Genomic DNA, 23,229 nt, shown 5'->3' with positions numbered 1-23,229 from the left:
AGGGAGCCCGAGAGCTCCCCTCGGGGTGGCGCCTGAGGAGACTGTAGCTGCTCACGGGAGCACTACAGATCCCATAAGGCCCAGCGCCGGGAAGTCCGGGAGTGCTGCCTCCTGGGAGTTGTAGTCTTTAATCCAATAAAGCTACTGTACGGTGTCTTACTAGACTTGTGTACTTCTCGCGAGGTACGGGGAGCTGACGCAGTTATTGTGAGACGAGGCTGGGCGTGGTTTTGCAACCTCAGCGCACGTTTCTGGAGGCAACCTGTTGCGGTTTGAAGGATCCGTGGACACTGTTTTCCTAAGTGGGGCAGAGTGAATGTCATGGGGAAGGCGAAGCGGGCTGGGGCGCGGAGGCAGGTTCATAAAGCGTCCGCAGGGGCGTTCGGAGGACTGGCGAAGACTAACCCAAACCCGTTTGAAGTGAAAGTCAACAGGCAGAAGTTCCAGATCCTCGGCAGGAAGACGCGCCACGATGTGGGGCTACCCGGAGTATCCCGCGCCCGAGCCATTCGGAAGGTAAGTGGACGCTGCAAGGATCTGGCTTCCCCAGTGGCTAGTTAGGTACTTCTTGGAGACTGCCTTAGTAAGGGTTACTATTGCTGTGATGAAGCACCATGACCAAATTGGGGAAAGGGGGATTTATTTGATTTACACCTCTGTACCGTAGTCCATCATTGAGGGAATTCAAGGCAGGAACTCAAACAGGGCAGGAACTTGGAGGCAAGCACTAATGTAGAAGCCATGGAGGGGTGCTGCTTACTGGCTTATTCTCCATGCCTTGCTCTGCCTGCTTATAGAACCCAGGACCACCAGCCCAAGCGTGGCCCCACCCACAGTGGGCTGGGCTCTCTCCTGGCAAACATTAGTTAAGAAAATGCTCTTTAGGCTTGCTTGCGGCCAGATCTTATGGAAGCATTTTCTCAATTGAAGTTTCCTTTTTTTAGAGATTATACTTTGTGTCAAGTTGGCCTTAAAGTAGCACGGAGAACATGACTTGCATAGCATTGCCTCTGCTTTCTTTGGGTTCGAATGCCCTTTGAAAACTCTTCTTTGGGAATTTCCAGGTTCTTTTTGACTCCTCCTTGACGCCTCAGGACCTAAGGCTTAGGCATAGTTAATCACTGAGCTCAGAGCTGACCTGTGCTTTAGCCTTTATTCATGCCAGTATGCAACCTATGCTCTTTGAATGTATGAAAAATGTCCTTCCTCTGAATTACATCAGCTTGTCCCTTGGGAAGTAACTTTAAAAATGGTACCTTTTATGGATAACCTCATAACGTCCATCCTTGTTCTTATGGCCCTATCTCAGGCGTATTTTGTACCTTCCTTCCGGATTCAGTTCAACAAATGGCGTTCTGTATGTAACTGTTGGTGTCCCTTGGGCTTTTAAAAAGGAATTTGTAGTTGGGCAGTGGTGGCTCATTCCTTTAATCTTCGGGAGGCAGAGGCAAGCAGGTCCTTGTGAGTTTGAGACCAGCCTGGGCTGCAGAGCCAGTACCAGAACAGACTACAGAGAAAAATCAGTCAATCAATGAATCAATAGTTAAATAAAAAGGAATTTGTGGCTGCCTGTTTGTGGGGGATGCTTTTAAACTCTGGGGAAGCAGAGGCAGCTGGATCTCTTGAGTTCAAGGCCAACCTGATCTACATCTCTGTAGTGAGTTCCAGACCAGCAAGGGCCACATGGTGAGACCCAAAACTTCCAGTTGAGTCTCAATAAATAAATAAATAAACTTAAAACCAAAAACAATTTATGGTTACTTTGAGAAAAATTAATGGGTTAGAATTATTGGTAATATTTGTAGGGGAGATAAGTCAGACTTGGCCTTTGCCCTTCACGGCTCCTAATCTGTACTTTGTTGTAAAGGACGCATTTCACATGTGCTCTTTAAACAGAATGAAATATTTTTTGAATTGGGCAAAATATCTGTACTGCAAGGAGCTCACGCTGTCCTGAATGCATTGAGGGAAACACAAATGACTGACTCTGGTAATTCACACGCTACATTATCGACAGAGGGGACAAATGTAGCCTCTAAAGAGCCACATCTGCCTTTCCCAGTAAAGGCTTGGGCTTCATGCCATAATGGAACATACCCTGCCACTTGTGAGCACTAATTAAAATAGCACACTTAGTGGATAGTGAGCCATCTCTAAACACTACTTGGCTTGTTGTCTTGGTTTTGTCAAAAACCAATTTCTCAAAAAAAGACTTGCCTTAACTCCCAGAAGTTCGAAAGTACCAGTTCAAGTATTATTTTTCACATTCTACAAACCAAATAGGAAAATGTGTGCATTCCTCTAATATGAATGAGAATGACCACAGTTCCTTTTTGAATTTTCAATCACTTGGCCCACAGCAGAAATTCAAGTAGTGGAAGAAATCAGAAGTAGAAGCTGGAAACTTTCAGAGGTCACAGTCAGGAGGAAGTAATGTAGAACATGAGAAAATTGTTCATAGAGTCATATTCAAACCCCATAGGGTGAATGGGCCAGACTGAAGAGGTAAGTTGGAGGCCCATTGCACTGGAATAGGAAAGGGTAAGGCACAGAGTCAAAGGGTTCAGAGCCATCTGGAGCAACAGTAGATCTCACAATTGACTCTAAGCTTGATGTATGCACACGGGGCCCGTGCTACAGGCCAGAGTATTTTATGAGTGCTACTCCTTTGAATATAAATGGCTACCGTGGTTGCTTCCTTTCCTCTGATTAACCACAGTGCTTTGAAGTAGCACTTCACTGTAGGAGTGCAAGGAGAGTCCCAATACCATTACCTTCCAGTTATGCCTCAGTTTCCAAACTTAATTAGAAAGGCAAAGCTATTAATAAAGTTACAGATCCCATACAGTAGATCAGGTATTGTATTAAGAAACCTAAGTTTAACTGGGCAGTGGTGGCGCACGCCTTTAATCCCAGCACTCAGGAGGCAGAGGCAGGCGGATCTCTGTGAGTTTGAGGCTAGCCTGGTCTACAGAGTTCCAGGACTGTTTTACAGAGAATCCCTGTCTCAAAAAGCCAACAAAAAAAAAAAAAGAGGAAAAAAACGAAGCATAAATTTAATCCTCATAGCCAGCTTTATGAAATACCCCTCCCCCCCTTTTTTTTTGTTTTTGTTTTTGTTTTTTTGAGACAGGCTCTGTAGCTTTGGTTCCTGTCCTGGAACTAGCTCTTGTAGACCAGGCTGGCCTTGAACTCACAGAGATCTGCCTGCCTCTGCCTCCCAAGTGCTGGGATTAAAGGCATGCGCCACCACCACCCAGCCACTACCACCATTTTATACCTGAAGAGGTTGAGACAAAGAACAGTCAAACAAGTTAGGGTTAAGATCCATGTCCACGCTGCTCTCCCAGCATCACATACTGAAGCAATTACTCTGCTTGTCTGTCCAAAATGATCTCTTGCTCAAGCATACAATCCTCCCAGCGATTGTCTGAAGAAAGTGACTACTTCCTCTTACTAATATAGCTACTCGGGATGGAGAGATGGAGAGTTTGCCAAGTTGGTGGGATTTTGTGATCATACTTTGAACCTACCCAGCTTTTGTGAGAAGACAGAGGTGCAAGATCTCATACCAACTGGAGCCCAGCCCCTGCAGTTAATGGCTGTGTCTGGATGAGACATCGCTCCTCCATCTTTGCTAATTTCTCCATATCCCTTGGGTCTTGGTGTGGCATGGTCAGTGTACGTAGATAGCCCTGAAAAATACGCAAAAGCACTCAGATCTGTTTAGAAATTAATCTAAATTAGAAGTTTCGAGTGTCTAAAAGATACCTCACTAATTGTGGATTTATGAAACCACTGAATTGGCCTTTTGTTATTTGATGATACTGCTTTCGGCATTGGTTGGTGTATAAATGCTCTCAAATGACAAGCTATTAGCAAATGTAAAATTTTCTGCAAAAAGCTTGGTATAGTGGTACATGCTGAAATCCTAGCACTCCAGAAAAGGAGCAGGAGAATCAGAAGTTTGAGACCATCCTTGACCACAGAGGGAATGCCAAGCCAGCAAGGGCTATTGAGGCTAGGTTTGTTTGTTTGTTTGCTTGCTTGCTTGTTTTAAAAAAGGAATCTCTTCACTGAATGAAAGTTGCTATTATAGCATCTCATGTCTCTTGAGGCCATTGCCATTCCTTGCTTCCATCCATCCTTGTCTTGCTTTAGGGCATTCAACCTCAGGACTGAATAATACTGAATGTGTTTATCCTATTCGAAGGATACCCAGATTTCGGCTACTTGCTATTAGTTGTTCTGTGCATAGAATATCAAGCTAAACGATATTTTAAGGGGTAGAGTGAGCTGTGCTGCCACTTGATAAACACACTTATAGTTCCACACATGAAAGCATAACTATACATTTTCTGGGATATGTTCAGTGGGAAGTAAGCTCCCTCCTCTCTGTGGAAGAGATCTGCATACTTTTCCACATGAATCATGCCTGCAGTAAATATTCCCAGATTGTAACACAGTTTCTACAACTTTCAGCACTGACAAGGAGATTCCAAAGAGGAGAATGGTTATCTCATCACCATCTAGTGCAAGCTGACTTATACTTTTCTCAAAATTTCTCTTCTCAAAATTCTATCCCCACTAGAGAAGGCCTGTCATTGATGAAAACACGTTAACAACTTCGATATCATACTGTATAGCTCTCAACCTCACAGCCCCTTCTTGTAGCCTCTTCGGTGAATATTATAGGAGCTTTGTGTGAGAATTATTTGTGTATGATCTGTTTTTCAGCGAACACAGACTTTACTAAAGGAGTACAAAGAAAGGAACAAGTCCAATGTGTTTACAGATAAACGCTTTGGGGAGTATAATAGCAACATAAGTCCAGAGGAAAAGATGATAAAGAGGTTTGCCCTGGAGCAACAGGTATGGAAAAAATGGGGATGGGGTGTCTTTGCTCTAAATTTTTACACAAGGCAAGCCAAGGAAAAGGGTTTTTTACTATAGCAAGCTTTGTTGTCAGCCACCAGGTCACAAATAACAATACAGAGGCTTCTTTTTTAAAAAGAAAAAAAAATATTTATTTATTTATTTATTATGTATACAGTATTTTGTCTGTGTGTATGCCTGTAGGCCAGAAGAGGGCACCAGACCCCATTACAGATGGTTGTGAGCCACCATGTGGTTGCTGGGAATTGAACTCAGGACCTTTGGAAGAGCAGGCAATGCTCTTAACCTCTGAGCCATCTCTCTAGCCCCAAGAGGCTTCTTATTAGTTATAAAAGCTCGGTCTTAGCTTAGGCTTGTCCCACTAGCTCTTATAACTTAAATTAACCCATTTAAATTAATCTACATTTTGCCTTGTGTTTTTTTAGCTTTCATTCTGTAATTTGACTCCCTCCATGTCATACTGTCATGGTGTGTGCCTAGATTCGTCTCCTACTTCCTCTCTCTCTGCCCAGAAGTCCCTTCTATACCTCCTGCCTAGTTAATGGACATTTGTAATGTGTCTTCACACAACAAATATCCCACAACATTTCTTCTTGTTCATTTACACCTCTGAGTTGTTTGCCTGCCACGCACAGGGGATGTCTCGGGTAGACAGAGAGGAAGGTACTTTTAAAGATACTAGCTAATGAGTAGATGAATATCTTAACCAGGGTGAGCAGTAACAGGGGCTGGAGTTGTTAGCCAGGTCCTGCCTTCAGCTTTGTTGGATGGCGAACAAGTGAGTGGAGGACCATTGCTGATGGGAGTGACTTAGCAGTAGCTTGGCCCAGTCCATTAACTTACTAAGAGTTTTCTCTACAAGTTCTGCTTATATTTCAGTCATCTTGTAGATGATTCCAAATAATCTTCAGACTCATTTGTGCTGTCATATTTCACATATAGAGGAAAATAACTAATTTTCTAGGAAATAAATGTAATAATTTTAGGTAACTGATTATAACCTCTTTTTGCCAAGCGACATCATGAGAAAAAAAATATCTACAATCTGAATGAAGATGAAGAATTGACTCATTATGGCCAGTCTTTGGCTGACATCGAAAAGCATAATGACATCGTGGATAGTGACAGCGACACTGAAGAACGAGGAACACTGTCTGGTGAGTGGAGGTGCCACACAGAAACCTCATAGTTTGGACTTTCTCCAGAAAATGGTATTTTAACCTCTTGATAAACCCCACAGGGTTTTTGCTTTTGTTCTTTGTTTTGTTTGTTTCAGAACTTTAGGATGGTATGTGGTCAATGCCTTTATGGGCTCCAGGGAAGTTTGGTTTTGGCAAGGATAACCACTGAGACTTTTATGTCACAGCATTCCATTGTCTGATAGGACATCCTGACAGGATTTACTAGTGAATGAGGGATAAAGGCAAATCAGAGGTGACTATAAAGGTCTTGGCCTAATCCTCTGAGGAAACTGGATTATCCATTCACTGAGATGGGGAGAGCTGTGAGACAGATTTGGGGAGCTCAACAATGAAACACCCACGGGCAGCTGGAGAGATAGGAACCAGAAGTCAACAAGGTCACCAAAAGAGCAAGGACACATAGAAAAGAGATGGCATGGGTTGGGGAGACAACTTTGTGGGTAACAGTGCAAGCACGAGGCTCCTTAGCACCCACAAAAAGAAAGGCCAGGTGTGAAGCCAGCAGGATGGCTCAGTGAGTAAAATATTCTTGCCCCTCAAGCCTGGCAATCTGAGATCAAGACCTAAGTAAAAGTAGAAAGAACTAACTCCACAAAGGTCTACTCTGACCTCCACATGTGTGGTGTGGCTCAAGTAGTTCCATTTACCACTCTAATCATACACACTCAAACACACGCACAATAATGATAATAAAATTATTATGATTATCTTGTTTGATTTTTGTTTTTCGAGGCAGGGTTTCTCTGTGCAGCCCTGGCTGTTCTGGAACTTCACTCTGTAGACCAGGCTGGCCTCAAACTCTATTGCCTGACTCAATAATAAAAATTTTAAGAAACATTATTTTTAAAAAAAAAATCTGGTTAGGCAATGGTGGCACATGCCTTTAATCCCAGCACTGGGGAGGCAGAAGCAGGCAGATCTCTGTGAGTTAAGAGGCCATCCTGGTCTACGGAGTGGAGTTCCAGGACAGCCACGGCTGCACAGAGAAACCCTGTCTTAAAAAACAAAACAAAACAAAATTCTAAACCTGGCACTATGGAGGCAGAAAGATAGGAGGACCCCTGGGGCTGGTAGGTGGCTGGCTAGGTTCAGTGAAAGGATCTGTCCTATGGGAATAGGAGGAGCACAGTAGAGCAGGACTCCCAGATCTGTCCTATGGGAATAGGAGGAGCACAGTAGAGCAGGACTCCCGGTGTCCTTTCCCACTCGTACACACATACACACTAAAAACAAAAAGAGCTGAAACGTGAATCGTTGGAGAAGGGGCAAAGTCAGAATGCACTGGGCATGGGGTCTGGAAGCTAAATAGAGTACTTTCTGGAGAGAGTGGTGTACATGCACTACTGATGTGAAGGAGAGTAAGAGCTGGCCTGTGAGTCAGTAAGACTCCACAGGGGAGTTAGAGCAATGCCTGAAGACAGGGAGCCTGAAGATGAAGCAGAGCCAACTCAGGAGGCTTTACTGGAAGACCAAAAAGTAGAAAGAGTGGGATGAAGTTGTGTTTGTTTTGTCATGGAAGCAGTAAGAGGGTGATGATCTGTTTAAGAAAAACTGATGGGGAAGTGAGGGGGTGGGTAGACTCACTTGTGCCACCCTCGAGTAGCTAAGAGGGTATAGGATGGAGTGATCGAGGGACGGGGTGGGAGTTGTTCTGAGCAGTTCTGAGTAAGTAGTGGACATTCCTTCTCAGTACCCAGAGGTACTTGACCGTGCTTTGAGAGCTTGTTTTTGAAATGAGGTTTTCTTTTCACTACTGCACTATTGCCAGTAACCATGTCAGCAGGGAGCAAGTGTAGAATTCGGTTTAGCTAAATGGCAGCTCACACAGGAAGTATGATTGGCTCAGGGTCCAGGGCATGATGGGAACATGGACCAAAAGCCTGCAGGTCTGGATAAAGGCTTGGCATTCTAGGGGGCTGCTGAATAAGACCTAAGCTGAAAAAAGATTCTAAACATTCATTTTCTGTTCTAGGCGAATCAGTTTACATCTGAGAAACTGGTTTTGGTTTTGTTGTTTTGTTTTTTAAATTCTTTCTCTTCCACATTTGATGGCTCCTGCAGTGTTTATCTTTTGTGACAAATAGAATAAGCTGGAGATGAGGAGCCTTAATGGTTCTTGCTCTCAGTGTTGGCTCGGAGCCTTTGTGTAGGAGGAGGCAGGGATGCCTGCCATGTGTTGTTCCTGGACTCTTCTCCCTCCAAGACTCTGATTCCCGTCTGTTTTTCTGAATATGTTAGTGTTTATGAAAACAGATAAACAAAAAAGGCTGCATATTGTTTCCTTGGATTGTGGCTAGTTGGTAATCTGATAAGTCTCAGTGTCCTTGAAGCAGCATTTCCTTAAGTGTCATTGTGCCCGTGACTTTATGCCATTTGTGAGAATTTCAAAGTTATTCTAGGCGAGGGCCAACAACACAAGCCTGCGAACCTGAGTTTGATCCCCAAGACCCACATGAAGGTAGAATAAGAGAGCTGACACTGTCCTCTGAAGTCGCCACGATTGCCTGGGCACACAGCGCCCACACATGTCACATCTAAAAATCATTGTGTTTAAAAGTACCTCTGGAGAAATATTGACAGTTCTACCCCAAAATTGTTAAAGTTAGAACCTGAGCTTTCTAATATCTTCTGCTATTTGTTTCCAGCTGAGCTTACTGCTTCCCACTTTGGTGGTGGGAATGCATCTCAGAAGGAGGGTGAAGATGGAGATAAGCCAAAGTCACGGAAAGAACTGATTGAAGAGCTCATTGCGAAGTCAAAGCAAGAGAAGGTGGGCAGGCTAATGTTCTTAATGTGGACAGCTCCAAAATACATCAGGTTTTCTTCCCATGTACATTTATCAGTTATATTTAATTTTTATCTGAATTTAATATAGGACCACTCATTTTGAAAAAATATTCTAGATCTCATTAAGGATATACTTCTGATGATATTTGTTGGCTTTAGTATTTGCAAAACAGTACTGATTATTAAACTTGCAGTGTACTGCTCAGAGCATCTGAATACATAGTTACAGGAAGTTACTTCTCTTTGACCTTAGAGATTTACATTTAAGATACAGGCTTTTGATACCTTATTCCATGTTGATGCATTTGGTATTAAGTAGGTCATTGTGTGTTCTTAGCCTTGATACCAGGCCACTCGTGGAAGTCTAATAAGAATGGTGTATGATATGTGTTTGCTGTTCTCCCCCCGCCCGCAGAGGGAAAGACAGGCTCAACGAGAAGATGCCCTCGAGCTCACAGAGAAGCTAGACCAAGACTGGAAAGAAATCCAGACTCTCCTGTCACGTAAACCTCAGAAGTCAGAAAACAAAGAGAAAAAGGAAAAACCCCAGGTGGGCAGCACCCTTCACAAGAAGCAACACTAAACTTAGTCTGTTGACTTGATGTTTCAGCATCTCTGGCTCTTTCCTGTTAGGGCAGGTTTTAATATGTGTGCAAACCTGGGCCTACTGAGCCATTTTGTTGGTCTTGTTTTTAGTCAAAAGTTTCTTTTTGTTTTGTTTTGTGTTTTTGAGACAGACTTTCTCCATGCAGCCTGGCTGGCCTAGACAGAGTCTCTCTGCAGACAGGCTTGCCTCAATTTCATAGAGATCTGCCTGCCTCTTCCTCCTGTTGGGAATAAAGCATGTGGCACTGTGCCTAGCTTTCAGTTAGTTCATTGCATTAGTTCTATAGGGTGGAAGTGACCCAGAGTCACCTCTTTCTCTGTGTTGAGTCAGCTAAAGGTTTCTTGGGTGAGAAGTACCTTAGGGTAGAACCGTGGGAAGGTGGTACTTGGCTGCACACCCTTCTATTCATGTGTAATATGTTTAATACGCATTTGCTTCATTTCTTTTCCTCTCGACAGTGTTGCTTTTTACATTTCCCCTAAACTGTTGAAAAATGGTCCATTTGTTTAGTAGTGAGATTCTACCAAAGAAATAGGACTTCACCAGATTATATTGCAGCATGGCATGTATGTATCTTTCTGAGCCAGCCTTATATTTGTTGCTACTGATACAATTTCCCGTGTTACGGGTTTAATACTCAGCTGAGTGGTGTTTATTTTTGTTAAAGATAGATAAGTTTGGGTGGAGTGGGTTTGTTTGGGGGTTAGTTCTTTTATTTATCTTTTTATTTTGTATTTTTTGATAGGTTTTCATGTAGGATAGACCTGGCTTTGAACTCTCCAAGAGTGACTTTGTCCTGATTCAGCTGCCACTTCCTCTCAAGTGACCATTATACCCAGCAGCTGATATGTTTTGAGAATAATTTTTTGCCTCCGGAGTGCTGGGATTAAAATATCCATGTAACCCACATGTCTACCTTTCTCAGTGTTTAGGGCCAATTAGAACAGCCTGCTTTTGTGTATTTATTGGAGAGGGGGATAATGTGTACGTGCTTGTGGGTGCTTGTGGAGGCCAGCAGTGGGTGGCATCTGCTGGAGCTGTGGGATATGGATGCCAAAGACCTAACTCTTGTTCTCTGCAAGAAGCAAGTGTTCTTAATCACTCAGCCATCTCTCCAGCCCCCGGAGCAGTTTCTGTGGAGAAGACAAGACTTAGGCATGGTTTGTCCCCTTCCTTATATGATGCTGTCTAGTCATTAATGGAATATTCTTTACTTTTTCTAACAAATCCTGAAAAATTCTTATTTTACCTTAGCCAGATGCATATGACCTGATGGTTCGTGAGCTTGGCTTTGAAATGAAGGCGCAGCCCTCTAACAGGATGAAAACGGAGGAGGAATTGGCAAAGGAAGACCAAGAGCGGCTCAGGAAATTGGAGGTACGGGTGACTTGTAACTGAGGGGACACCCCAGAGACTCAGCTCCCTCGTGTAAGGCCTGAGTGCTGACTCTTTTTCATAAGTTTTTCCGCTTTATCTTGAAAATGGGCAGAAATGTGCTGTGTTTAATTTTACATTAGTGCAGACATAAATGTCTTTATTTATAAAAGTAACAATATGAAATAAAATACAAACAGTATACAAGGTCTTCCTTGGCAACACCTCTCCCACAAACAACTGCTGGCAGGTGAGTGAGTGCTCTGCCTTCTAAACTGTTACCTGGGCATCGGTGTTTTAGCTTTATTGTGTCTAAACTGTTACCTGGGCATCGGTGTTTTAGCTTTATTGTGTCTAAACTGTTACCTGGGCATCGGTGTTTTAGCTTTACTGTGTTTAAACAAATGAATAGAAAAATACTCTTCAGCTGGCTGTTTTAACACGCTGTGTCAGCGGCCTCTTCTGTACCCTGAGTGTTTCTAGTTAGATATGATGAATCTATGTATCTATTTGATGAATCTATGTATACAGCAAAGAGTATGATTTCTCTTTTATATTACTGCCTCAGGCTGAAAGACTTCGAAGAATGCTTGGAAAAGACGAAGATGAAAATAAAAAGAAACCAAAACATATGTCTGCAGATGATTTGAATGACGGCTTTATACTGGATAAAGATGATAGACGTTTGCTTTCTTACAAAGTAAGTTCTGTGCCCCCCACCTTTTTAAATTTAAAAACCACATGGTCTATTCAAGGGATCCATTAGAGCTGGAAAATTGAAAACTTTTTAAACAATTTCTATCACATTTTCTTAGTATATTCATGCCATGGCAAGTGCCAAACTATATAGAGAAGACGGCAACAATGGAGTTGTTGTTCTGTCCGGAGAGGGAGCTTGGACACAACCACACAGGCTAGACTTGCACACTTAGCATTTTTAATGTATTTAAACTGATGATCTTTTTTAATTCAGTATACTATTGACAGAGCTAACCCATGGTCAAGTTCTTTGTAATAATAACAACTATTGTTATTGGATTTTAACTAGATATTTGTTTATTTGTTTGTTTGTTTTTGAGGTGTGAGCTTGGCTTATAGCCCAAACTAGGCTGGAACTCACAATTCTGCCTTCCAGATACTGGGACTAGAGGAATGTGCCACCAAGAGTGAAATAATTAGTTCTAGGTGCCATTTATTTACTGTGTGGTGCTGAGGGAATCTATTAGAAGGCCTTGTATATGTTAGGCATGCACTCTGCCACTATTATATCTTCGGTAGTGGTGTAGATTTTAATTCATAACATTTATAAAGTATGAGTGTTTTAATACTGTATTAGCTAGGGCTTAGGGCAAGGAAGTAGATGGGCCTACTGTTTTGAGAAGGCTCTAGCTTGTAAAACTTGGTGTTTAAAAAAGTCCCCCCCTCAAAAAAAATCAACAAAAACAAAAAAACACTTACGTGAGCAGGTCCCACCCCAAAGCTATTGTTATCTTCTCTATTCTTCATCTCTCACAGGAACTGGATACCATCAACATTTCACTCCCTTGAGCTCTGTGGCAGAAGCTAAACTTTCCCCAGCATCCCAGCTGCAGGGTTCTCTGGGAGGCTGCTACTCTAATAGAAGTTTAAGGACTTGTTGCCACCTTTTGCTCAGCCCTGGCAAAGGCCTTAGTAATGGAAATGCATGCAAGAGAAAGTGGCCATGTGGCCATGCAATAAGTCAAGGAGAAAGATTCAGGCATGTTCCTTAATAATTTCCAACAACTGGGAGTAAAAACCATACTAATTCCTCCTGAGAGCAGCACTTCCTGACTTAAAGACCTCCCTCCAGGCTACATCTCTCAGTGGTCCCCTCACCTCTCACAGTACCACACTGAGCATCAAGCTCCCAGACCAAAGCACTGTGGAAGAGCTTCAGTTCCTGTGGCTTAGGGTACCTCAGAGAAGTGAGCAAGGGGCCTACGGAGATAAGAAAGTAGGCATGGTATTTTGGTGTGACTGCGGAATGGTTTGACTGTTGTCACCATGATCTTTTCCTAGGATGGGAAGATGAACATTGAAGATGTCCAGGAAGAGCAAAGCGAGGAAGCAGGTGACCAAGAGAATGACCAGAAAGAGGACGAAGATGAGAGTGATGAAGAAGAGGGTGAAGATGGAAGCAGGGACGACACAGAGGAAAGCGATGGCTCAGATAGCCACTCAGACCTAGAGTCTAGTATAGAGAGCGAAGAGGAAAACGAGAAGCCAAAGAAAGAGCAGCATCCGACTCCTGGGGAAAAACTGCCAAGTGATGATCAGAAAGCTCAAAGTGCTGCTGGGACTGAGCTGCCCTATGTCTTTGCAGGTAGGCACACGGTTGTTTTCTCTGTTCTGTTTGTAGGGCTGGTATTCAATCCCCACCTTTGTTGGGTTTTCTTTTCCAAATAATGGGCCGCAGTATATACTTGTTGGTCTCCCTGCCTGGAGATGTGACTGTGAGTGCAAGGTCACACTCCCATGTGTAATGTCCTTACGGTGTGGACGAGTTGTCATTCTTGGTTTCTGTGGGTCCCCATATTAGCATCAATTTGACATTGGTCCCATGACGGCACACAGATGAAGAGGCACCTTTCTGCAGCAGGATGGGATTCCTGAACCATCTGCACAATGGCTTTACACCTGCACTGCTTTGGCCACAACCATCACCTTCTACCAAATACAGTGTTTGATCTGGTTCATAGAAGAAACTCTCCAGTTATAGAAAGCCACCCTGGGCTGGAGAGATGGCTCAGAGGTTAAGAGCACTGACTGCTCTTCCAGAGGTCATGAGTTCAATTCCCAGCAACCACATGATGGCTCACAACCATCTGTAATGAGATCTGGTGCCCGCTTCTGGTGTGTGTGAAGCAGAATGTTGTACACATAATAAATAAATAAATTTAAAAAAAAAAAAGAAAGCCACCCTGACTTGTTCTTTGATTGAAGGTTACTTCCAGAAAAGATAACTCATGAGTGAACCTGGCTTCCATGGACCGGACTTGGTGTATGAGTCTCAGGGAATAGATTTTCTTCATGAGTCTGTCTGGCGTGTCTATACTGAAACCAGCACTGCCACAGAGATGCCTCATGGTTTGTGGGGTTTCAGGCTGATTCCTGCTTGATGAAAGTCAGGGTCATCTTCTCTTTGGGGCTGTCCTTGGGTACATGATAGCCAAATATAGGCCATTTAAGTCATGTCAGATTCCTTGGCTAAGAGTGGATATGGATGAGGTTAGACAAACACCTTATATAAAACTTAGGTTAAATAACATTTTTGTTAAGTGGAAGTAGTCATGTCTATACTGTGTGTGTAGACTTGTGGGTTGTTGTTCAGTTGAAAGTTAACTGTGAAATGTGTTTTGTGTTTTTGATAGCTCCTGAATCCTATGAAGAGCTGAGGTCTTTATTATCAGGAAGATCAACGGAAGAACAGCTTTTAGTGGTGGAGAGAATTCAGAAATGCAACCATCCAAGTCTTGCAGTCGGAAACAAAGCAAAGTTAGAAGTACGCTGGGATACGTTTGTGGGTGTTGGAATAGTAGCATGATCCTGTTTCTATGACTGTTAAACTTACTTGGAGGTACACAGTACAGTGTCTTGGTGTCTGCTCAGTGCCTGCCTCCTGTTTGATATCACTGTGGTGACACTGGGAAGCACTTAAAGAGGAGGAGAAAGCCTCCCGTGGCATCAAGTACCTCTCTGCCTCACAGCAGCCCTGTTACCCTTGTTTCACATGTTAGGAAACTTAGATTCACAGCCACCAAGTGGCCAAGACTGTAAAAATGAGTTACTATTACTGCCCCTGTTCCTGGGGTGATTCTCACGTCCTTATCTAGACTGTAAGGCTGCAGCTTTCCTCATTCATGTGGTTGTTCTTGCTTCTCCTATTTTGTTTTTGAGGCAGGGTCTCGTTATATATTGCTGGATGTCCTGAAACTCATTATGTAGACTAGACTGGCCTTAAACTCTCAGAGATCCATCTGCTTCTGCCTCCCAAGTGCTGGGATTATAAATGCAAGCCACCATACTTGGCTTTGCTTTGTTTTTTGAGACAGGGTCTGGTACTTTGTGACCCAGGATGGCTTCAGACTTTGTGTCTGTCTTGACTTCAGTGTGCTGAGATAATAGGCAATGTGCTACCATAGCTAGCTCCTTGTTTGGTTTTAATTAATTATGCACTCTTTGACATTCCATAAAGAATGTGCCTGACCCTTAGCTTTATTTCCTCATCTATGTCCAGCAATTTCTAGCAATATTTTTGCTTGCTCTTTGTTTATTCTCCCAGTGGGCTCTGGCCAGCATGAGGTGTTCTAGGAGTTGTAGGCTGTGGCAAATGTTCTGGGACTTGTAGGCTGTGGCTTAGCATTTGGTATTTGGTACTGAGTAATCTCCCAATCCATGTTCCTGCAGAAATTGTTTGGCTTCCTTTTGCAATACGTAGGAGATTTGGCTACAGAGAGTACACCAGACCTCAAGACCATTGATAAGTTGGTTGTGTAAGTAAAAATGTCTATATTAAGAGGAATATGGGGCTAAATTGAACAGTTTTTCTCCTATCTAATGTTACACTAAACATTTTGGCATCATTGTGACAGTCAAATGTTAGTGTGCCCTTAGCAGGCAGGTGACTCTTCGCAGAGCTGTGTATAGGCTCACAGCACATACCCACTGCCATGACTTCCCCTCTGACACTGCAGGGATGAGATAATCTTAAGTTACCAACTAGTTAACTCCAAAGGAAAGCTCGTGAGCCCTTCAGCTTATAGCATTAGTACTCATCTGTGTGTTCATTTGCCACTGGACCTCAAGCTCTGGGTGGGTTCAGAGGTATTTGGGAGCATGCTGGAGGGACCCTTTACCACCCCACCAGTCCTTGCCTCCCTGGAATCACACAGGACGTGCTTTGCTTGAGTCTGAGGGGGCCTGCTGGGGAAGCACATCCACTTACCCTGCACAGGAGTAGCTATAGCGGGTTCTGGCCTTTACCACAAGCTGACGCCTATGCTGATTTCCTGCTCCTTCCCTATGCAATGGCTGGAAGAAGAGAAGGAACAGAGATCTCTCTCAGGAGCTGTGTACTGGATGTGGGATCAGTGAGAATCTATACCTGCAGGGGCCACTATCGAGCTACTTCCTCCTGTGCTGTTAACTAGCCTGTGTCAGCTGCATGTACAGAAAGATGCTCTGCTGGTGTTTGTGAAGTGCTGTGGCCGACACTTAGGCTCTGAAAGCATGGATACTGTAAACAGCCAGGGCGCTTCACATGCTCCTGCCGCCTCCGCTTAAACGCTATGACCAAGGTTTCAGGAAATGGGTATATATTATCATAAAATGCTACTTGAAGTATCACCTGGACCACCAGAAAGGTCAGTCATTGTAGTAAGAAAAGTGGATTAATCAGGCTGGGCTCACAGTTCGGCAGTGGAGTACTGCCTGCAATGCATGAAATGGGGTTCAGTACCCAGCATCCACAAAACAGAATTATGTATTCATCTGCAGGCTTCTGATTCTTCCTTGCTTAGTCAGCAAGCGACTGCAGAGGAAAATAGTTTTGAGATTTGCTGTTGGGGTTTTTTTGCTTTTGTTCTCTGAAGTCATCTCTATTATGTTTTGTTTAATAGGCAGTTATATAATCTTTGCCAGATGTTTCCCGAATCTGCAAGTGACTCCATGAAATTTGTTCTCCGAGATGCCATGCATGAGATGGAAGAAATGATTGAGACCAAAGGCCGAGCATTGTTTCCAGGGTTGGATGTGGTAAGCAGAGACAAGGTTCATCAGATCATTTCTTCTCAGCCGCCGGAAATCAAGTTTATTTTATCACCACACAGAATGACTGGCATTGGATGCCATTTATGGTTTTGAGAGGTTGGCTATCCCGTAGTCTGATGTCTAGCCGGGGGGCCTCTGCACCCCAGATTACCCATGAGTGTGGCTAAACACCTAACTGGACCAGGTATCTTTCAGGATGTGTTTCAGGATGCTCTCCTTCCCCTGCCCCAAACTAGGGTAGGATTCTAGTCATTCTTGAGTAATGAGAGTCCCTGCCTGACCTGAAGGAAGTAAGTTAGCATGGATCGGATTGTCAGAGCTCTGTGCACTGGAGGTTTTCTTGGTGCCTTTTGTTGTTCCTCCTTTCTCTTGTGCTTAGAGTTGAACTACAGGTCAGGTATTGGATGCGGAGACATGGCTGTCTCCTTTCAAGCAAATGCAGGACATCACTTGGTGTCCAGCAGGCAAGCACTAGCCCCAGCTTTGGTAGCCTGAAGCGCCACTTCTGCAGGTTAGAGGTGAGGGTTGAAGACCCTGCCAAGCTCACAGAACAGCCCCATCCTTGTGGACATTCCACGTGAGCCCAGCTGTGTGTCGGAAAGCACAGGAGTCTGGTGTGTCCTGGGAGGTGGTGAGCAAGGCCCTGCCCTAGAGTGAGGTCTGGTAGCTTGTCAGTGCCTGTGGCACCTCACCGGGACTTTCAGGACTAGTTCCGCTATGGAACCTTTTTTAACATCACTTTCCCTTTAATCGGTACCGGAACACTTCCTTTCCAGCTCATTTATTTGAAAATCACCGGACTTTTATTTCCAACCTCTGATTTCTGGCATCCAGTTGTGACCCCTGCCCTGATGTGCATGAGCCAGATGCTTACTAAGGTGGGTCCCATCTTCCAAGGTTGCTGGGGTCAACCCCACATTTCAGGACTGTATTAAACAGAAGTGCACTTGTACATCCACAGTGATACAGCTTCTGGTTCCAATTACAAGTGGCAGGAGGGTCACACGAATCCAGCGGTTCAAGACTAGCTTGAACAGTATAAACAGCCTATTCTGAAATAAAAAAAAACCTAAGTTTGACCTGTTAGGATTTGGCACAAAATTGTTCATCTTAAAGGGCCTGTGAGAACCAATAGGGATCAAGAGTTCCAACGTCAGACAGCAGCATAGTCCCACACCCAGAGCTGCCTGCATGAGCTAGTCCAGATGGGATGGGATAGAAGGTTTGAATCAGCAGCACAAGATCATATGGGGAGTGTGACTCTAAAACAAGCCAAGTTTGGTGGGCCTTGTTCATCCCGTGTGGACTCTATTCAGGCTGTTCCTTTTCCTGCACTAACACATGGCTTACCATGGCCCATGTTCAGGTAGCCTTTATAATCAGCCTCTTTATTAGGGTACAGGACTTCCTGTGGTGCTCAGTGGGGTGCTATTGTCTGCCCAGTGCAGTATTTCAAACATGGTTCCAAAGTAGTAACTGTCCGTGTGGGTTCCTTCCTAGTGTCCGGTCCTCTCTCTACAAGATGTGATAAAAGGCCTGTTTGTGTGCTGCTTATTCCTGGAGTATGTGTCCCTGTCTCGGAGGTTCATCCCTGAGCTTTTGAATTTTCTTCTTGGGATTCTTTACATAGCAATTCCAAACACTAAGAGTCAAGGTGAGTTGATTTATGGAGTTTTTGTTTTTAACATACTCATTCTAGAAAGTTGAGAGAGCATTGAAAAAGCTCTCTGAAGTCCTCGATCCAGGCACCAACTGTCTTTCTCTGTCCGTGCGTGTACAGCCCACACGTGGGGCCCACCAGCTTCACACTTGATCACTCACCTCTCCAGGGCAACACCAAAGCCATGGGAAGTATTTCAGCAAGGTTTAAGTATTTGGAACTAAATACATTGTCAAAATTAATCTAATTTCTTCTTTTCACTTCTTTAGGAAAGAGGGGTAATAGGGATTGAGCCCCTTCCCCCTTTTGATTCCCCCCCCTTTTGATTTTTAATATTCAGTCTCAGCCAGATGTGGGGGCACATGTCTTTAGTCCCAGTCCCAGCACTCAGGAGATAGAGGTAGGCAGATCTCTTGAGTTCAAGGCCAGTTCTAGGCCTGGTCTAGAGTGAATTCTAAGACTTCCAGAACTACCCAAAGAAGCCCTGTGTTGAAAACAAACAAACAAAACCAGTCTGTTTCCTAGGCTGGTCTCAGATCTCTAGGTCTAATGATTCCTGCCGCAGCCTCCCAGGTAGCTGAGCCAGCAGGCATGCTCCTCCACACCCAGCTCTCTTTTTTACTGTATTTATGGCCAGCACCGCTCAGTATATCATCTATAAGCTGAGTCTCTAGGAAGGAGAGCTAGCGGGAGCCAGAGTATTGGAGAGTTCCACATCTGTTGATCTTAACTGATTTCTTTCTCTGGTTCCTGCTCTCTCTTCAGCTCCTTCAGGGAGCCTCTATGGTGCCTCGAAGCCCCTTAAGGCTGAAACGACACAGCTTGAGACAGGGTGCTGTGGTGCTACTGTGTCCCAGCAGGCAGGTGCCCTAGTCTGAAACGGGGCCCAGTCAGTCATTCAGTTCACCCTTCCAGTGGCCCCCATCATTTGGGGCTCCGGTCACGTGATGTTCCTACACAGAGCTCTCCAGACACTGTCTGCTCCTGGGTATCAAGCTTGGGCTGGGAACAAGCCGTCCAGCATGAACTGTCATAGATGTAGTAGTTCCCTGTAAAGAGTGCTGCGGTAGACAGTGTGGGTACTGGGAACAACCGTCCAGCATGACCTGTCATGGATGTAGTAGTTCCCTGTAAAGAGTGCTGCGGTAGACAGTGCTGCCGTAGACAGTGCGGGTACTGGAGTGGAGTCAGAAGGTGGTCCCTTGGCCTGGTCGGGGGTTGGAACAAGGTGACCATCTACTTGTCCCTCATGTACCCAGCCACCCCCATTTAATCATGCCCGAACTCTCCCACCGTGTTCCTCTGCCCTAGCATTGATGACGTGCATTTCCAGGTCTTTGCTGATGTCCGTCTTTCCATCCTCTCACTTTGCTCCAGCTCTGGTGAGCTCCCCTACCCACTCCCCAGCATCCTGCTACGCCTCATTCTGTTTTGGTTTTGGCATCCAATTTTTGCTTTCTGGTTTTTTTATCTGTAAGGGTGCTGTTTTTGCCTGACCTCCCTCTGAGAACAAGGCTGTCACCTGTCTGGGCCATGGCCTAAATGCTAATGTGTAACCTGAGAAGGCCATAGGAAGTCTTGCTCGCAGGACTTCCAAGTTGAGTTGGGTATGTTGTCTCACCCATCCCCCCTGGAGCTTCCCCCACAGGTAACCTTTCTATGCTTATTTGCCCAGTTCAATTGGCTTCACTGGTATGTAGCAAGACCTGGCAGAAAAGAGTTGTCTCTTGGTGAAGAAACACCTTTTAAAGGCCGAGCTACTACAAAGTACGCCCTCTAAGCTGGTAATATCCGGGTCCTTTCTGACCTGACATGCTTGGGTTTCAGGTTCCACTCTAGTACACCCTTTTAGAGCACTTGGGAAGAATTCGGAATTGCTCGTGGTCTCTGACAAAGCAGATATGGCCACGTGGCGAAGGGGAAGCCTTTCCTTGCACTGGGCAAGTAGACTGAGCACCATGACAGCAACTGAAGCCAATCATAGAAGGTATGTGTGGATTCCCCAGGGACAGCTTGGAGTAAACGGCCTACTATACATAGCATTATTTTCAAAGTATAGTGACTTGATTGGGAACTGAACCTAACTCCCCTTTTAAAGATATCGTTACATTTCTTGCGCCTCCCTCCTCTCCAGGCCGACAGTACCGACAGTATTGTCTTGACTACCATAGTGAGCCATTGGCCTTTCTGCTGATGTGGTGCCTCTTAGTTTCCTAGGCTGGGGTGAGAGTTTTCACTTTGCCACCATTGTTGACCCATCATGATGAGCTTGGTCCCTTTCGTGGTCCTTTGCCCTGCAGACTGTCCTGCCTGGCCTCATGTCTGGCCCTGCTGAAGCACTGTGTGCTCATGTACAATGCATTGCCATCCTTCCATGCCATCATCGGGCCCCACCGAGCCCTGGCCGAGCACCTTGTGGACTGTGGCCTCCCCCAAGACCTTCAGGTGAGTTTGCTGCCACCAGCTTAGTGCTATGCTTTTGACACTGAAGTCACAGCTTCAAAGTCATCACTGGGAAGCAAGTGTCTGATGGAGCCATCCGCAAAATCATGAGTACACATGGAAAATAAAATGATATTAAGAGGATTCCTAGCCCCATTCCGGTTCCAGGCCATCCAAAGCACCTCACCCCACAGTCTAAGGGTGGCCCCTTCACCCTGTAGAGTGACAAGAAGCTCTAGGGACGTACTTACTTGGAACGCCCATGTATCTAGACAAGGCTTTTTTTTTGATGCCGTCACACATCTAGAGGTCAGCAGATCTTCACTCACTGCTCAGGCTGTCCCCCACCCTGTCCTACCTCACCGTCTTATGCCTCTTGGCTCCTGATTGATCCCTGCCTCCATCCTTCCCCTCTAAGTCATTAGTCATCCACATGCCAGCCCAGGTTCCTCAAAGCAAAAGCCATGGTATCCCTTCCTCAGGCTCCCGCCTGCCAGGGTGGCCTTGCCTTGTGCTGCCCACCGCCTGCACCTGACTCCTCACGGGCGTTTTCCTCAGCAGTGACCTTCACCTTTGCTCTTTCCTGCCTGGAGTTTGTCTGACTCTGCCACTCTTGCCAGGCCTTCCCTGGCCACTGCCCAGAGTTGTGTGTGCTGTTTGTCCATTGTCTGATCATTCCTGTGCACATTATACCCTCATCTCTTGCCACTGGCACATGTGCCACTTGAAGACACGCCCTGGCTTTCCTAAAGGCTAAGCTCTCCAAGTCTGCAGCAAGCCATCCCTTGACTATACTGAGTTACTGTATCCCTGTGGACATGACTGTGGCTTGTCCTTTCTGTTTAAAGGGATCTCTAGTCCTACAGATTTGGTCTAGCCTTTTGGGGTTCTGAGATTTGTAGTTACTGGGTTCTCAAGTGACATCCAGATGGGCCAAGAGTATGCAGTGAGTACAGGAATGCAGGAAATTGGGTTCCAGGACACATCTGTGTGAGGAAAAGGGACAAGACCAACACCAGTGAGCTGGCTTCTATAAGCTTCCTTTAAGCCAGGGCCTGAGAGAGACGTGCCTTAGCTGTCTGGGAGAAGTCCTGTTCTGCCTGAAACCCTCATGCTGCTCTGGCCGCTGCCTCCACACACTGCAGGTCACCTAGGCTGGGAAGGTAGTCCTGTGTTTTTTAGTCAGAATTCGGGCTGGTGGTGCCCTGCCACTGTCTCCTGACAGAGAGGCCATCTGTTAATCTCTGGGTATAAGCCCTCACATTTACAGCTTTCTCCCTGGGGGTGGGGGTGTGCTCATGCATTGGCACATGCATTGCAGTCAGAGGGCAGTGCCTTCAGAATTTATAGTTTCCAGGGATTGAACTCCGACTTGGTGGCAAGAGGCCCTATCAGCTGAACTAGTTCAATAGCCCACCTCAGATTTTGGGGATTTTTTGCGGGGGGGGGGGGGAAGGATTGTTGAGACAGGGTTTCTCTGTGTAACTTTAGAGCCTTTTCTGAAGCTCACTCTGTAGACCAGGCTGGCCTCGAACTCAGATATCCACCTGCCTCTGCCTCCTGAGTGCTTGGATTAAAGGCGTGCACCACCACTGCCCGGCTTGCCCACCTCAGTTTTTAAGGGATCATTATCACATGTGATTCCCTGTGTAGAAGATGGTGATTCAGCCAAGCTGCACCAAGCAGTGACAAGTGGGACCTTGTTCATGGTGTCACAACATGCTATTACCATGTTCCTCAGGAGCTGTCTCGAAGCATACTGTCAGAAATAGAAATCCAAAAGCAGCACTGTCCGCCGCTGATATGTGAGAAGAGCAAGCCAGTCCCACTAAAGCTGTTCACCCCCCGGCTCGTCAAAGTGTGAGTGCTGGGTGCCCTGACGACACCAGGACTGTGGACGGGCTAGGGGCGGGCAGAGCATCTGTTCACAGCGTGTGATGGGGAAAGGCTGTACTGAGGCAGGCTCGGCTCACCTCCACTGCCTCGTTGACTCTAACTGTAGGCTTGAGTTTGGACGGAAACAAGGCAGCACCAAGGAAGAGCAGGAAAGGAAAAGACTGATCCACAAACACAAGCGGGAATTTAAAGGCGCCGTCCGGGAGATCCGAAAGGACAATCAGTTCCTGGCCAGGATGCAGCTCTCAGAAATCATGGAACGGTGAGCAAGGACTCTACGGGACTAGGGCACCACTGTGTGGACACCATACTCGTAGGTCACCGGTTTTTCTCAGTACCAGGAAGCATGGTGACTGGCCAGATGTGTATGGTTCTGAACTGTTGGTGTTCAGACAGAAGGAAGGCCAGCAATCTTGAAAACTGGTGCAGAGTGACATTTGCTTCTCTCTATTTTTTAGGGATGCGGAAAGGAAGCGCAAGGTAAAGCAGCTTTTTAACAGCCTGGCTACACAAGAAGGTGAATGGAAGGCTCTGAAGAGGAAAAAGTTCAAAAAATAAATTATTTTGTAAATGTA

At 45.3% G+C, this 23,229-nt stretch overlaps 1 protein-coding gene across 1 annotated transcript; it reads left to right on the top strand.

The window, feature by feature from the left end:
• Positions 1 to 5: 5 nt before the first annotated feature.
• On the top strand, positions 6 to 23,229 carry LOC121459366 (nucleolar protein 14). The gene is made up of 18 exons (XM_041669036.1): positions 6 to 516; positions 4,738 to 4,872; positions 5,912 to 6,053; positions 8,744 to 8,868; positions 9,301 to 9,435; positions 10,747 to 10,869; positions 11,435 to 11,566; positions 12,907 to 13,210; positions 14,259 to 14,389; positions 15,295 to 15,380; positions 16,506 to 16,641; positions 17,433 to 17,534; positions 18,157 to 18,310; positions 20,144 to 20,303; positions 20,617 to 20,761; positions 22,500 to 22,618; positions 22,761 to 22,916; positions 23,113 to 23,229. Exons 1-18 carry the CDS (start codon positions 322 to 324, stop codon positions 23,210 to 23,212), a joined length of 2,580 nt encoding a protein of 859 aa, XP_041524970.1. The 5' UTR covers positions 6 to 321; the 3' UTR covers positions 23,213 to 23,229.

Source organism: Microtus oregoni, unplaced genomic scaffold (assembly GCF_018167655.1).
Source record: "Microtus oregoni isolate MIOR12 unplaced genomic scaffold, Mior012 000019F_ref0000042, whole genome shotgun sequence".
NCBI classification, from domain to species: domain Eukaryota; kingdom Metazoa; phylum Chordata; class Mammalia; order Rodentia; family Cricetidae; genus Microtus; species Microtus oregoni.
The sequence above is the reverse complement of the archived record's forward strand: the minus strand, read 5'-3'. Positions and strand labels throughout refer to the sequence as shown.